Source organism: Rana temporaria, chromosome 7 (genome assembly GCF_905171775.1).
Source record: "Rana temporaria chromosome 7, aRanTem1.1, whole genome shotgun sequence".
Classification (NCBI taxonomy): domain Eukaryota; kingdom Metazoa; phylum Chordata; class Amphibia; order Anura; family Ranidae; genus Rana; species Rana temporaria.
Genome location: NC_053495.1, coordinates 69,056,126 through 69,073,602, shown reverse-complemented (window position 1 = coordinate 69,073,602; position 17,477 = coordinate 69,056,126). Strand labels below are relative to the sequence as shown.

Below are 17,477 nucleotides of genomic sequence, written 5' to 3'. Positions count from 1 at the left end.
CAACATGCTGATGTTGCAGCAGCTATCCATGACTGTTCACACAGCCAGCAATTACCTGGGTTTAGCGAAAAAAATGATCGTGGCTGGGTGCGGTCTATTGTTGCATTGTATGGGTTGAACAGATATAGCTCTTCTGACACACACGCCATTCTAGATGCAGGAATCCTCAGATTCCTGCTGCTAGCGTTTTGCTAGGTTTTGACTTGTTAACCATTTTTATGTATAGTGATTTAATAATACAATTAGAAATGTGCATGTGAGCTGTACAGTGCAATTTTTTTTTTATTTTATTTTTTTTGTTTTACTTGTAAGTTACGAACACCTTGAAACTCCATCGCTGGCAGAAAGTAATTTTGTGGCTGGATTCTTTTTTTTTTTTTTTTTTAATGGTCCTGCAAATCGAAGTTTTAACTTTCTCGCTTTTCCATCTTCTTCTTTTCTCACAGGTGTTTCTATGGAGAGGCAAAAAAGAAGAGAAGATATTGAAAAGGGCTTGCAGTTTATTCAGTGAGTTTATCTTGGGTTTTACCATTTGGAATGAACATTTATTTCCTTCTGTTTTACATCTGTATTATTATTTTTAACAGGTCCACCATACCTTTTCATGGCAACCAAGAGTACAAGGTAAAATGTTGTTATATCATATATATCTTGTGTGTGTGTGTGTGTGTGTGTGTGTGTGTGTGTGTGTGTGTATATAATTTTCTATTTGATAATACCTCCTTACACGCATAATTCTTGATACATGTGCCAACTTTAGTAATCGTGCCTATTCTGTGAAGCATCCGGGTATATCTTTTCAAAGCTCTGCATGGTTGAGGTAACCATATTGGTGGATGCCAGCTTTGACTGCAAGGTTTTGCAGGGAAAGGTATTATTTCATCCGTTTAAAAGAAGTATAGGTTTGTATTTGTTTCTAGATTTATGCTTGCCTAGGTGGATGCAGCATCGGTCCGATGCTGCAACTGGAGCCTCTGCACTGGAAAACGAGCAATCAAAACCCCGCCGATCACTCTAATTTCAGAGCTCCATAAACAGAGAGCGGTAGACTATCAGTCACAGCTCTCTGCTCATCTCCCTTCGTGCTCATTGGAATGCTGGGCTGTGGAGAGGGCGGAGCGGCAGTCTCAGACTCTCAGTGGCTACTGAGGAGTGTCAGTCCAGGCACCTGGCAGATCCTGACTCCAATTGTTGGGGATGATTCAGTGCCTGGACTGATATACGTGACGTCAGCAGAGAGCAGGCTTCAGACCGCTCTCTGAAAACAGGTCACAGGAGTGCAAAATTAACTACATTCTTGTGATCCATAGACGAAGCCCAGCCAAACGAGCTTTGGCTGGACTTCATTTAAAGCCCAATGCCAGGTAACTAAAGAATTATTCCTTGCAGTGGGACTATGCTTGTACTGCAAGAGTTAAATGCTTTTATATGTAAGGGACCAGTAAAAGAAAATGTACCGTCTACTGCCAGACCCATTCCTGGAGCATGTTCTCCTCACACGCCAGCTGTGCAGGGTCCCAACGACATCAAGGCTAATAAAAGGTCCACAGCTCTTCACTGGACATGACGTGGAGGGACAGTACACAGCCAGAATGTGGAGGAGCACCAATAGCCAGGGGAGTGAGGAGGGTCAGGTGATATCAATTATTTCTCCTCTTAGATTAAACAAGCTATTAACTCTTGCAGTTTGAATGCAGCTCCACTGCAAGGGATCATCTTAAATTTTCTATGGGTTGGGCTTGAAGGCCATTCTCCTCTAGTTACCCAGTTTGATTTCTTGGCCATGCCAACTTCTGCCCACAGGACCAGCGCAAAGCTATAAAGTGTTGATTTGCTTCAAGCAAATAACTGAAGCTGCATTACAATACTGTTGCTTCTAACTTTTGCTGCCAAGGAAGAGCAAAAAGAATAAGCTGGTACTGAGACTTCACTTCTGCTAGTCCATTTTTCTTCATGGGGATCAATGCCCCGTACACACGATCCGAAAATCGAACACATCGTCCAACTTTTTCTGCTTACTAGTCGCAAGTTGGTATTGAATAGGTTACTAAAGTTATAAATTCTCGTACGACCGTAAAAAAAAAAAACAATCGTAAGTGAATGTCATGTGTTGTAGTGTATTTTCGGAAGACAACTGTACTGACTAGGATGGACTTGTGTTTTTTTTTTCAACCTCACCTACTATGTAAGTATGACTAAACGAAAATCATACGATCTGTTACCGTACAAGGAAAGTTGTTGTGCTTGTTCGATCGAATAATATCAGATGAAATATCGTGATCGGCTCTCGAAAGCTCTGTACGAACAATTGTCGTACAATTGCGTTGAAAGTTTTATTTTTCATCCATTTTTTTTTTTTTGGATCATGTGTACGGGCCATTAGTTTACCATGAGTGGAGAAGACCTGTGGAGCCAGAGAGCTCCAAGTAAGAACTTTGCTACAGCATTTCCATGGCCAGAGGAGGTAGCCTGATTCGCTTACCAGGGACAGTGTCCTTTTGTGAAGCCCAGGACAACAGCATCAGAGACGCAGCTGAGGTTGGACAACTGTTCATAGCAGGAGACTAGAAAAGCAGACTGGATCCATCTGGCTTTCCACTTTTGTATGAGAGGCCCAGAACTGAGGGTAGCCTCAAGTGAGGCAATCTTATAGGCCTTTGTTCTTCAGGGGACAGGTTGATTTGGTCTTTGGACAGGTGATTTGCCCATCGCTGAGGCTCAGGGGTCTTGAGTGAGGGATTCCTCCCTTCCTGTTAAAAAAAAAAAAGAAAAAAATGAAATCCCCATGGAGGATACCAGTTGGCCAGTCTGGAGAGGAGTCCTGGACATCCTTTATTACAAGAGACGTGTTTGTCTTTTGACATCTTGTTTCCCAAAGTAACATCCAGAAGTTCTGGGTAGTTCAACTGTCCCTGAGGTATTAGACCTTAGAGGTTATGCCATCTGGATTTAAGAAGACAAAGCCATTAAGGTGATGTACATCATTTGTCAGGTGGGGCCAGAGTTTAGCCATAGCAAAATGATAGATTGGTATCCTTGGCAAAATGTCAGGCATGAGCATTTTTGGTATACACGTAGTGGCAGGCAGCAGCGCCTAAATCTCTGAGATGATGGAAAGCATTCTGATGTTCCTCATTGTTCCAGACTGAACTAGGCAGATATGCAACGCTAATTTAAAGGGACACCAAACAGTTGCTCCGAGGGATCTACTGGATCAGGATCCTCTGTTTCTAAGGAATGTTTTTTTGCCATCCCTATTTAAAGTGTTCCTAAACCTAGTACCCTGCATTCGTTATATCTGGTCTCCCAAAGAACACAAAACATGGAAATGCAATCATTTTAGTAATTATAAACTGCTAGTTACCTTTCTCATCAGCAGTATATAGCAGTCTTGTGATGTCTATCAGTGTCCGACTGAGCGCTGGTTGAAGCTTGTAGGAGGCGTTTTCATGCTTCTCTGACTGCCCTTTGAGGCTACATGACCCCTGACTTTCTGTTTGGACAGTGTTGGCTGATCACATGCAAGTGACCCGCCCCTAAAAAAAAAAAAAAAAACTCTATATACACACCAAACTGAGCATGTGCAGAGTGCCTCCAAGGCTCTGGATTATCGGCAGATGGATTGGGACAGTAAAAGCAGGGGAGCATCGGAGAAGACCGAATCAAACAGCCTTTTTACATAATGGAGTATTAACCCCTTAGGTTCCACAGTGAGTATAACGAGCATGCTTTACTGCATATACAGACTGTTTCAACTTTTAAGGGTTTAGTAACACTTTAAGCTGCCTTTTGACGGCTTGATGATTGAAGCTCAAGTTCTGAGAGACAGGGCATCATGGAGTCTTTTGAAGCTAACTTGCTCTGTGTTGCTGTCTTTGTGGGGTATGTAGTTCACTCATTCACTTGGTGAGGCGGGTGTCTGGACCTGTGGCCTTATCTGGCATGGAACCTTTCGTGAGTTTTACATAGGACAAGGTTCTAATTAGAAGTGCCTCCAATAAACGATATTGGTACCTACATCCTAAATTCTAGGAGAAAGGAAAATTGTGTGAGGAATATGAATTTTCTGGGCATTGTCACAAACATAACTTTCTAGAACTGGTTAAAATCGAAGCTGTTTATTACAAAGAATATACTGTATATGGTTTAACGAAATCGTCTAGCAATAGAGATGTTTTATTCACATGAAAAAAATCATGTTAAAATGGAGGCTCCCAGCAGACTGCCCTGCTGTTCCCATAGTTATCGTACAGTAGATTACCAACATTATAGTTGTATCGCAAAAATCTAGAGTAAAAATTATCAGAAACGTGCAGAAAGCTTAAATATCTCTGTGTATTAAACCATTTCATTAGGAGTATAGGGAGCACCTGAGAAAGGGGGGTGCACTCTTGTCCTGTTGATTTGGATGTTGGTGTGGATGGGGAGAGTATTGCAGATGGTGATTTTGTTTTATTGCCACCCTTTTAGGTAATTTTAGCTTTTTATATGGTTATTTTTTTTTTCCATTATTGAGCTCATTACACCTAAAGGCATGTTGTTTCCTCCAAAGGCATGTGTTGCATACACCTACATAATATACATACACACTATGTGTGTGTGTATTATTTAGAGGCAACCCTCCCAGGCCGTCAAAGGCCCAGCTGGGGGACTAATCCGTCCCTGGGTGCGTAAGCCGATCACGCCGGCACCCAAATCCCGCCAATGTATGTAGCCTTCCCTCCCTGTCTCTAGGTGGGAGGGGCGGCTTGCAGGTTCACAATTCGGTGAAACCTTCCCTGCTCTCTGACCAGTGGGTCTGCGAGGTGGTCTCTTCGGAGTACTAGATAGGGTTTCCTCCTATCCACAGAACAAAGTTCTTTCCTCGTGTCTTCCTCTCCCGGCCCGTAGGTCTGCCTTGGGCAGTGTGGGACTTGCTAAGCTGCGGGGTAATTTTACCTTTCCTGCAGGACGAGAGGTTTGGGGTTTTCTATGGGCCTCAGGCCCTAAATACCCTTTGTGATGTCGGGTAGTTCCGCATGGAGTCCATTCGTTCGGTGATAGCTGCGCTCCATCCGGGGGACGTCCTGGCATCCTCGGACATTAGGGACGCATACATGCATGTCCCGTTTTGTGCATGTCAGTGTTTTTATTCTGTGCTTTGTGATGAGAGAGGGTCTGTCAGCCTGTGGCCCTCCCTTTTGATCTGGCGTCAGCACCATGGGTTTTTAGCTGGGAGCTCGCACTTATCCTAATTTTGTTGGGACAGCGAGGCTTTGTCTCATTGGCTACTTGGACGACTTTCTTCTGAGAGCAGCTATTGTCTCAGACCTAGTGAATGTGGTATTCCCATTCAGACCCTCTAAAGATTCTGGTGGGTGTTTAAACGTTTAGGCCAGAAGGTGTAGCTCAGTGGCAGCAAGCCTGCCCTCCATGTGTGCGACCCAGGGTTCAAATCCTGGGCATGCTAGGGTTGATCCGGACTCCTCGGTGGCAAAGGTCCTTCTTCCCCTGGAGAAATTGCAGACTCTTCAGTCTGCGGTGAAGGTATTGGCATCACGCAATCTGTCTCCTCTCCGAGAGCCTGCTGGTCCGGGGGTAGCCTCCTTCGAGGCGGTACTGTATGCCCAGTTTCACACTCGAGTTTTCCACGGAAAATACTGTCCAGGTGGTAAAAATCTCTTGTCTCTGAAATCATCAGATTCTGGTGTGCCACCTAGTCAGAGTCTCTCTGAGTTGGTGACGGAGATCCCTGACTCTTCGGTCCGGGAAGTTGCCTCTTTTAGCTGCAAGCAGTTTAAAGCTTTGCCGTTGTTACACCAACAGCCTGTGGGTGTTTATTTTTTATCCAACAGTGGGTTGCTTTGACCAACCTTGGTTGCAGTACTTCCCAAACACATCCAGATTGAATATGGCACACATGCAAACTGTCGTTTAGATAGCCAAAACAGCTATGCCTAGTTCCTTAGAAACTAACAATGGTTCGATCACTTGATCGGATCATGCCCCAATAACACTGGTTTACGCATTGTCAGAGGCGCAGGCGGTGCGGAGGCACCCCTGGAGACTGAATGAGACCCTACTACAGGACCCAGAAATCTTGACGGACGTGGTGAAGGAAATAGGACACTATTTCACCACCAACAGTAACCAAGACAGTAAATCAGAGGTGGTGTGGGAGGCCCATAAGGCCGTCATCCGAGGCATCCTCATCAAACACAGAGCCAGACAGAAAAGGCTAAGATCAGAGCAGTTGACGACTTTACTGTCCAAACTACAGGTCTTGGAGGCACAGCCCAAGCAGACACCGACAAGACAGTGCGTATGATGTCGAGATCAGCCCAGAAAACAAGTCACTGACCTACTGCAATATAAAGCCAAAGCGGCTATTCAGATCTGTAGACGTAAGGTATATGAATCCGGCAACAAATGCGAGAGAATGCTGGCCCAGGCCCTTCGATCACAGAATAAGCGTCCTACATACCACACATTGTCACACATGGCGGACAGAAGGTGTCGATCCCACAACTAATTTCCTGGGAATTCATGGACTTTTATCACACTCTGTATAATTTGCCCCCTGTACCTCTAGACCCTATCATCGGTCTACCTTAACTCCTCAAACATGCCGACCTTGCCTTCAGAGCCCTACTGGACGAACCCCTTACCATGCCTGAACTCAAGTAGCACTGGGCAACACCAAACCAGGTAGGACCCTGGGCCCGGATGGACTAACCGTCAACTACTATAAGACACTGCTCCCCTCCCTGGGCCCACACTTGGTAATCCTGTTTAACAATCTCAGCACGGGGGCAAAGTTACACATATCCACTTTGCAGGCACAAATGGCAGTCATTCCTAAGGACGGGAAGGACCCGGGCCAATGCGGGAGTTGTCGCCCAATATCATTGCTTAACACCGACCTCAAACTCTTTACCAAAATAATTGCGTCTACCTAACCTCATCCATCTTGACCAAGTAGGGTATGTCCCAACCAGGGAAGCTAGGGACAATACCGCCACCGTTTTGAACCTATTATACACTGCGAACGCTAACAAGAGGCCTTGCGTTTTTGTGGGTACAGACGCTGAAAAGGCGCTTGATCGCGTCAGCTGGCAATTCACATTTGCTACATTGAGACACCTAGGACTTGGACACAAAATGTTAAAACTGGATATCTGACAGCCAGGTTGTTGTCGGACTCATTTTCAATTACGAATGGGACCAGTCCCTTGTCGCCCCTCCTATTTGCGCTTTCCCTCGAACCCTTCCTGAGACGCGTACGGATGAACCTGGATATTTCGGGGATTAAGGTGGGAGACGGAGAATATAAGGTCTCTGCCTATGCTGATGACATGCTATTCTCGCTGACGAACCCGACAGTGTCCCTTCCTAACTTAATGCGTGAATTCGATGGCTACAGGAGACTCTCCAATTAAAAAAATGAATCTGGTAATAGTGCGAGTAATAAGCAGCCCAGGCTGCACTGGGGTCTGTGGGGGCTGGGGGTTTTGTGGGGTCGTGAGGAGCTGGCGGCTGCCCCCATTGGGGATACTGGCTTCCCTAACCTTGAGGAGGATATTGATGTGGAGGAGCTCCCCCCGGAGGTCCGGGTGGGTAAGGGCCAGGGTTGAATGGTCCTATGGGTCCAGCTGGACCAGGACCGGGAGGGCCAGGCCCAATCGGACAAAGGGGGCCCTCCTGCTGTCCCCGTCCCACCACCACAAGGAGAACCACCCCAGCAGCCCCCACCTGCCAGCCAGCCTGACTACACAAAGGCCTGGGAAGAGTACTACAAGAAGATGGGTCAGCAGACACCTCAACCTGCAGGACAGCCAGACTATACAAAAGCATGGGAGGAATATTACAAGAAACAAGCTCCAGCAGCAGCTGCCGTAACTGGTGCTCCAACGGCTGCAGCCGCCACCGCCACAGCAGCAGCAGCTGCCGCCCCGCCTGCAGTCCAGCCAGACTATAGTGCGGCATGGGCAGAGTATTACAGACAGCAAGCAGCCTACTATGGAACACCAGGAGCCCCACCCACGCAACCTCCTCCAGCACAGCCAGGGCCACAGACCCAGTGAATGTCACTTTCCGTCACTCGTTGCCAGTCTGGAGATGACCGCCTCTGCTGCTGACCTCAATGAGGGGAGAAGCTGTTTAAAAAGTCCTCTAGTTGTATTTTTTTTTTTTTTTAGGTTCTCCCCCTTCCCCCACCCCTCCGTCCCTCTTCCCTCCCAGTTTTGTTTCCCATCTACAAAACGCAATGTAATCCTGGCCATTTGGAGGCTGTTTAGTGAGGGCTGGGTGTAGAACTTGGGACTAATCTGAGATCTTCTTGCCCTTCACTTCTCATCACCCAAAAAAAAAAAAATATATACACGGTTTTATTCACTGGAACAGCCCGTGAGTAATTAAATTTTTATTTTGCTTTTCTTTTTTTTTTTTATGTAAAAAAGGATGACTTCCCTTTTGTCCCTGTGCTTTTAGTTGGTTGAACATTCCCTGTCAACACCCCCCCCCATGCTGTGTGCTGGGCTCTCCCCATCTGCAGTCGGGGCCTCGTGAAGTACACCGGTCACTCCCAGACCCGGGAGGAAGGGGAGGGGGGTTGTGATGTGTTCGTCTTTTCAGAGACATGAAAACTGTACGCTGAGTTTTTACTTTTTATTGCCTGTTTTTAACTTCACAATAAACAATGACAAAACTCTCCCGAAAAAATTTTTTTTTTAGACTTCATGAGAGCCAGCCAGCTTGGTCATTTCTTGCGCACCATACCTCCCCCCTGCCACGACAAGCCACACTCTTACAACATTGGAGGAGCTGTGCTCGCACTCGGGCATGCTGCCGCGCGCCCTGTCTATTGTACATACTATACTGATCACGCCGGCGGAGGGATACCAAATCCCGTGCATCGATAAGTGGGGACGCAAACTGCAATGCATGTTTTCTGGTAAGAAAAAGCAACATATACTTGCATTGGTACACAAATCCTCCATATGCACTAAGATCCAGGAGACGAACTACAAAATCCTGATGCGATGGTATCGTACTCCGGCCCTACTCAGTAAATTCTTACTGACATCGTCAGATCTTTGCTGGCGGTGTCAAATGGAGAAAGGCACACTGCTCCATATCCTCTAGTCATGCCCACGACTGCTGAGCTTTTGGTCAGAGTTCAGGCGGATCTCACAAAAATTTATGGAATGCCTGATGATCCGGCGTACTTCCTACTACATGCCAACGATACCCCCTCATGAGTATACAAAAAAATCAGTCATTTGACACCTTCTGGAGGGCTTAAACGCCTACTGCATTACCAACAAAACCGTTTATAAAAAATGCACAACTGTGTTATACTCGCAAAATTGGAATAAAATTTCGTTCCATGTGTCTTGGTACTCTGACATGTGCTTCCAGAGATGATACGTCATCAGCTTTAAAGTGGCGCCTGCCATCATCCTGCAAAGCCTAATTATGTTGTATTACTGTTATAACTTTTCTTTATTGTATATCCCATGTGGATGAAAGTTTTGTGATGGATGTCTATATCGTGCTGCTTGGAGCTGTGCTAATCTAGTGTCTGTTTTCTATTTAGAATAAAAAAAAAAAAAAGCCCCGCATGCTGCATTTTTGGTGCATGTTTAGTGTGGTTAAACCAGCGTATTTGGTGCAGTTTTTGAGTTGCCTCTCCATATTTTTTTTTTTTTTTTTTTCGCAGATGCATAAAATGCCTGAAACGCTGAAAAAATCTCCAGTTGTGTTTTTGTAGTGTGATAGCAGCCTAAAATAGATTTATTTATAGAAAAGTTACATTTGCATATAAAAACTGATTTTCTTTCCACGTCTTTGGATTTTTCAATGCAAATTGGTAATTTTTGTGATATTTGGATTTACGGTATAGCACTCCATGGTAAACAGTTGAAGCATGGTTATCTTGCTAACATGATTGTATTTATATCCTAAACCTATACCAAATTCAGTTTTGTTGTCCGACTCAAGTCAAAGATTTATTTTAAAATGTTTTATAATTTGGTTTGTTCTGTTTTTTTTCTTTAGCATTTCCTTCAGGAGCTGGTTGAGAACTTGTATAAGGAGGGCAATGACCTATACCATGAAGGTGAAGTTAAATTGGCACTGGGGCAATATACAGAAGGTCTGGCGGTGGCAGACTATGCAGCTTCTGAAGAACTTAGCCTTTCTCAGGAGCTGTTGTGCAGATTGTTTGTGAACCGATCCTGCTGCTATTATTCCATGGTGAGTAAGATCATATTGGTTATTGGTGCAACACTGATCTGTGTGTGTGTGTGTGTGTGTGTGTATATATATATATATATATATATATATATATATATATATATATATATATATATATATATATATATATATATATATATATATATATATATATATATATATAGTGTTGAGAAATAAACAATATGCTCAACATGAGCATATTTATATGGTACATTTAGGTACATTTACAGTGCATTGATTTTTTGCATAAGTATAATCATACAGCCCTCCTTCTTCGAACCAATCCTGATACACATGTTTAATAAAAAACCTTCAAACCAATCCTATATGCATAAATATATTTCTAAGAGCCGGTTCACACAGGGGCGACCTCTCAGGCGACTCAGCCACCTGACAAGTCGCGGTCCGCTCTAATCAATGAAACTGTTCTTATAGGAATGACGCAAGTCGCTCCGACTTAGAAAAAGGTTCCTGTGCGACTTGCATTGACTTCAATACAGAAGTCATTTTGCAAGTTGCCTCTCAAGCCGTCTTGAGATCGCCTTGCCGAGTCGCCGCCTGTGTGTGAACAGCTTCTCAAGGTGTTATTGATATGAAATTTTCACCACAAGTCTGCAACAACCCTTGCATACAAAGAAACCAAAACAAATACGTTCAGAAATTAAGTTATGTGTAAAAAAATGGAATAACACAGGGAAAAAGTGTAGAGCTCTCAAGACTTTGCAACTTCATTATTGCAAAATACTGATGGCATTGGTTACAGAAGGATTTCTAAACTTCTGAATGCTCCAGTGAGCACTGTTAAATCCATAATCCGGAAGTGGAAAGAACATAATTTCACCATAAACCGACCACAATCGGGTGCTCCTCGCAAGATTTCTGACAGAGCAGTATAGAATTAGCAGAAGAGTTGTCAAAGAGCCAAGGACCACTTGTGGAGAGCTTCAAAAAGACCTGAAATTAACAGGTACAATTGTTTCAAAGAAAACAATAAGTAATGCACTCAACCACCATGGCCTGTATGCACGATCACCACACGAGACTCCATTGCTGAAGAAAGAGCATGTTAAAGCTCGTATAAAGTTTGCTCCACATCATTTGGACGAGCCTGTAAAATACTGGGAGAGAAAAGTCTGGTCAGATGAGACCAAAATTGAACTCTTTTGATGCCATAATACACATTATGTTTAACCACTTGCCTACTGTACATACACCCCCTTCCTGCCCAGACGAAATGTTAGCTTCCGGCACTGCGTCGCTTTAATTGACAATGGCGCGGCTGTGCGACGTGGCTCCCAACAAAATTTACTTTTTTTTTTTTTTTTTTCACAAATAGAGCTTTCTTTTGGTGGTATTTGATCGCCTGTGCGGTTTTTATTTTTTGGGCTATAAACAAAAAGAGTGCGTTAATTTTGAAAAAAAACACTATTTTTTGCTATAATAAATATCCCATTTTTTATTTTTGTTTATCTCAGTTTAGGCAGATACGTATTCTTCTACAAATTTTTGGTAAAAAAAATAATTAAATAAAATCGCAATAACTGTATAGTGACTGGTTTGCGCAAAAGTTATATTGCCTACAAAATAGGGGACATAATTATGACTTGATTTTTTTTTGTTTTCGGGGAATGCGACATTATAGCGGACACTTGACACATTTTTGGGATTATTCACATTTTACAGTGAACAGTGCTATAAATATGCATTGATTACTGTATAAATGTGACTGGCAGGGAAGGGGTTAACCACTAGGGGGCGGGGAAGGGGTTAAATGTGTAGCCTAGTGAGTGTTCTAACTGTAGGGGGAGGGGGGTGACAGATCTGTGTCCCTATGTACAAGGGACACAGCATCGGTCTCCTCTCCCTGACAGGACGTGGATCTCTGTGTTTACACACAGAGATCCACGGTCCTGCTCAGTTACTGGGCAATCGCGGGGGCCATCGCGGCTGCCGGGCACGCGCCTTGTGTTCCCAGTAACTCGACAGGCGCGCGCACCCCCTAGCGGCTTTAAATGACAGGACATCATATGACGTCCTGTCGGAACAATGGAGTCTTCCGCCCGCTGTCATTTGACGGCGTGCGGTTGACTAGTGGTTAATGGTCAAATGGCACTGCACATCACCCCAAAACCAACAGTGGAGTTTGGAGGTGGGAACATCATTGTGTGGGCGGTTTTTCAGCATACGGTAATGACAAATGTCATTGATGGAAAAATGTACCAAGACATTCTTGATAAAAATCTGCTGCCATCTACCAGGATGATAATGATGAAGAAACACTTGTCAAGACAATTATCCCAAAGGCAAAGCCAAAAACTCTCCTGGTTTCAAAGAGGGAAAAGAACAAGCCAAAATCACACCTGAGTAGTGCTTGTGACTAGTTTCTCCATACAGGAGGCGTCTTGATGCTGTCATTACCAACAAAGGGGTTTGTCTAAAGTACTAAATTTCAGTTAGCGTGTAGAGGTAGAGCGATATATCGGTTGATTTTTTTTAATTTTTTAATAAATGGGCATTGGCCAACTGTGCTGCAAATTAGGCCGATTTTAAAACTTTAGGTCGACTTGCAAATTACTTCTGTAATAGTCAATGCAAGTCGCCTGAAGTCGTCCCCCCTCCTCCCCCCATGGAGCGACTTGTCTGTCCTATCTGGGCAGCCTGTCACTGATAAGTAGAAACATTGTATCTCTTTTTGCTTCTTTTATCAAAGGACTGAACTCTGGTGTGTAGGAGATCTCAGTTTAACCATTTAAAGACTAAATCTTTTCTGACGTGTTGCTTACAAGTAAAAATCCATTATTTTCTGCTAGAAAAAAATTTGGACCCCCAGACAGCAGACTTTTAATAAAAAAAAAATATCTATCTATCTATCTATCTATCTATCTATCTATCTATCTATCTATCTATCTATCTATCTATCTATCTATCTATCTATCTATCTATCTATCAGGTAAATCTGTGGGTGTTGTCACAAACGGGAGATACATTTCTGCCTTGTTTGGACAATACACCAATTATTATCAGGTGTCGGCTGCAGAAGTAGCCAGAAAGGTTTAAGGGCGTTGTAAAAACTTCAGCTGTTCAGAATGAGGCAATTAAGGCCTCTATAAGTAATCCAGAGGATTACTACTGATTGCTGCACCCTGAGGCTTTGAGTGAAGGACTGCAGTGAGCTGAAATACTTCTGAAGAGGTGAGGTGCTATTGATTTTTCTGTGTGATAAAAATCAAAAATACTTTTGTTTTTCTGCTGTATGATCAGCAGTGTCTACCCAGCAGTAGGCTGTGCCAGACACCATAGGTTCCTGTGTGGAAGGTAGATGCCCAAAGTGGCCAGGGTTTATTTTATGTTTTGATTTTGTTTATGCTGTTTTGATGCTTGCACTTGTTTCCAGCAAGATGGAAGAATAAACCAAAATCTCTTGTTTTCAACCGTCTTCGACTGCCTTTCTGTACAAGTTCCGTGTGGTGAACCCATCCAGAGGGGTCACACACCCCCGCTACCGAGCTAGCCCCTTACTAATATATATATATATATAATCTGGCGGATCGCGGTAAATCGCCGCTGATAGCGACCGTCTACCACGCGATCGCTCCGTCCAATGACTGAGCGATTACTTGTAAACAAACCGGCGTCATGTGGTGATGCCGGTTCCTCTCTCCCCTCTTTGTACCGATCGGTACAGTGTGAGAGGAGAAGGGTAGAGAGCGGAGGCAGCAGCACTGTGAGCTGGATCTGTGACAGTTTGTCACAGATCCATCCATCCATGATCAACCATCCCTGCCATTACTCTGCAATACTCTGCCATACACACTTCCCGCCTGCCGGCCGTCATATGACGTCCTTGACTTTGTGCAGGGATATCTGCATGATGCCTGCAGCTACAGGCATCATTCAAAAATCAGCCTTTTCAGCCGGCGATTCCCTACACCATAAGAACAATCATATCGGCTGTTCCACCGATTGATCGTTCTTACGAGAGGCGAGACGGGATGACCCCCCCCCCCCCCCCGCAGTCCTCCGGTGCTTCTACCGACTCACCCCTACGATCGAAGCCAGGATTGTGTTTATTTTTTTTTTTTTTCTGTTTCGTTCATGGACGGACAAAGCAGCCTTTGACCTTAGGGTTTTATCCGATTCCTTCCAGGAGAGTTGGGCAGAAACAAAGCACTTTAAGTATTAACAACACTTTCCTCAGTGCAGCTCCTCCCAGGGGGCGTGGTTCCCCGGGTATAACCCACACCCTGCTCTAGCAGCTCCAGTTTTTTTTCTGCCTAACGACAGGAGATTACAGGCACTCAGGAGTCCTGTACTCTGGAGATTTTTTTCTTGCGATTTTCTCACTTTTTATTATTTTGTTCCTAAATTTTTGAATCCTGTGATTCTTCTATCAACAGCCGACTGGGTGACAGGCTGGGTCTTGACTCTTGTAGTCCCCCCATGTTCAGCCTTCGAGCATGTGCCGGCCCTCAGCTCTGGGTTGTCCACGACAGGCCCCACTGTTGGCGCTATATAAATCCTGTATAATAATAATTGCTCCTGGGGCTGCCGGGGAACTACATGTTCCAGGACACACATATGACCGGTCTCTATGGCCTTGTCACAGTGTGTCTGGCCGACAGCCATGCCGTTAGTGGACGTTGGTTCTGTCCGGGATGCCTCCAGCCGGTAGTCGCAGGTAGGGTAAGTACTGGCCCCTTGCCCTGGCAAGGTGGTATGGCTGGTGTTTTTCCCTGGGGAGGTCGACTGAGGGTCTGCCCTGCTTTCCTCTCTCCTCTTCCTCTCCCTCCTTCCCCTGACTGGGTAGGGGCTGTGAAGGGGGGCCTCCTGGGTTTTCTTTATTACCGCCGGGGCCCGTGTGTTGGGGGACTGTGTTGTTACTCTGGGGGGTGCTGCTGTGTGCTTTTGTGTTGTATGAGGTGTTTGGTGTGTCACTGGGGATTATAAACTGTGCCACGGCCGCCATTTTGCCGTGGTCACGATTTACATAGCTTGGCGGCCATTTTCCTGTAGCCCGCTGGTGATTTTTACCTCACACAGCGGCCATCTTGGAAATCTCTTGGCCTCTTGTGACAGTTTTAGCGCTGTGAAACGCAGTGATTGTTCCCTGAGGTGACAGACACAGCACAGCCAGCACATCAGAGCACACCTCGGGTTTTCGGCTCTCTCTGCAGCTGGGTGGGGTGGTGAGTCCCTGGGAGGCCTCTGCTTCTATTTTTGCAGCCAGGAGGTGACCGGTGGGTTGTTCTGTCTTGCAGTACACAGCGGTGGGGAAATATGGAACCTGAACCTGGTGTTTCTGCCCCAGCAATGCCTGAGTTATACTTTAATCCCCCTGCTCCTGCCGCATCTGTTGAGGCAATGTCTGCTGTACTAGAGGCGTTTCTCGCCAGGTTTGAAGCAGCTGGTGCCCAGTAGGGGGGTACAAAGCGCCCCCTCCCTGAGCCTGCTTCTGGGGATGTCTCTGACAATGCAGGATTAACCCACATGGATTGTGAGGATGACTCTGCCTCAAGGTCAGTAAATGATAGGGAATTTGTTGGCGCTCTTATTTCTGCGGTGCGTGATACTGATAGAGTGGAGTCTGTGGCCCGCTCTATGTTCACAGTTGTGGGTTCGGCTGTGAGACCGGTCGTGGCCGGGTCTCTGGTGTCGCAGACACTGACTGAACGGGCAAAGTTGTTGCTGCAGAAGCTGGAGGAGCAGGATGCTTCCGAGACCTGCAAGGACCTGGCTGAACAATTGGTTCAGGGTCTAAAATTTGTCTGTGAGTCGGCCCTGGATACGCTTCCCTTGCTTTCCAGAGCCTCCGCCTATGCGGTGGTACTACGCTGCCTTGTGTGGCTGAAATGCTGGTCTGCAGGCCGATCCTCCAAGAAGGCCTTGGTGGATTTGCCCTTTAAGGGTGAGCGGCTTTTTGGGGCATCCCTGGATGACATCATTAAGGATGCCACAGGTGGTAAGAGCACACTGCTCCCACATTCTGGGAAGTTCAAGGAGCCTCGCCGTAGGCAAGGGCCCTCTTTTACTACCCCAAAGCGTTTTTTTCGTGCGGCAGGAAAAAGTTTGCCGGCTTTGCGAATTCGCGGCTCGGTGGACGTTTATTTCTTTATCGTACATCACGGGACACAGAGCGGCATATTCATTACTATGTGGGTTATATGGAGTACCTTCAGGTGATGGACACTGGCAATCTCAAACAGGAAGTCCCCTCCCTATATAACCCCCTCCCATAGGAGGAGTACCTCAGTTTTTACGCCAGTGTCTTAGGTGTTGGTCATGGTTTAGCTTGCCTCCACATCCTTTGGATTAGGTGAGCTAACCGGTTCTGTCCAAAGGCCTCAGCGCTAAAGTGGTCAGTAACCGGACCCCAAACCCTTGGGGTATAGCCCATAATGCTTTTCTTTTTAGAGAGCTGGACCCTGGGCCCAGAACTTAGAAACCTTTGGGGGCCTAAAGTTTCTGTTGCCAGAGTGCTATATGGGCCCAGGACAGTGGATCCTTCATAGGAACCCAGGGCCTGAAGGTCTAGTACGCTACCCACGGAGATGGGGGAAGATTGGACCGCTTGCTGTGCAAAGTCCTGCGGCATGGAGCAGGTAAGAGAGGGGGGGCCTGCGGGACTTGGTTCGACAGCAGGCCCTCCAGGGATCTATGGGGAGGTTAGCCTGTGTATGCTCTGGCATTGGCAGTTGAGGTCACTATGTCTAGGAAAGACAGGATGGTCTGGATATTTTACCCCCCAAATATTAGATTCCCTGGTCTGTTTGCAGGTAACCATCTGACTGCGCGCTAGGTGGGTAAAGGGGGCTGTGGGCCTATACCTTTCTAGAACTTAGGTACCTACCAAAAGTTCCTACCTGGCTGGGTGTCAGACCGCAGGCAGCTGAAGGATGGGACTTCCCCTAGCCCGCTCTGTGTCCGGAAAGAGGTGCTTTAAGAGCTTACCTGTGGCTGCGCTGTATCCGGCAAAGCAGGACTCCTGGTGTCTTCCAGCATGGCCCCCCCCGATAGCGGGCGCGCGCGCGGGCGCGTGCATGAGAAATAAACGAAATTCGCGCCATTTCGGAGGGGGGGGCGGGGCGTCAGGTTCATAGGAGGAAGGGGCGTCCCTTCCTCTGTGATGTACAGCTCATTCAGTCTGAGCCTGGAACAAGGAGGACACAGAGCGGTAGCGCTGCGGCTGAGAACAGTGACACCCGGTGGCGCAAGTAGAGTATTGCAGTTCTGGAATTCAGAAC

The 17,477-nt window shown here is 46.0% G+C and overlaps 1 protein-coding gene across 2 annotated transcripts in view; it reads left to right on the top strand.

Moving 5' to 3' along the window:
• The window catches only part of ZC3H7B (zinc finger CCCH-type containing 7B), a 418,789-nt gene that overhangs the window by 16,085 nt on the left and 385,227 nt on the right, over window positions 1-17,477 (top strand). For both annotated transcript variants that reach the window (XM_040359565.1, XM_040359564.1), the window contains exons 2-4: window positions 447-507; window positions 588-624; window positions 10,039-10,236. In XM_040359565.1, the coding sequence (XP_040215499.1) occupies window positions 455-507; window positions 588-624; window positions 10,039-10,236 (288 nt within the window). In that variant the 5' untranslated portion in view covers window positions 447-454. The remainder of the gene's footprint in view (window positions 1-446; window positions 508-587; window positions 625-10,038; window positions 10,237-17,477) is intronic.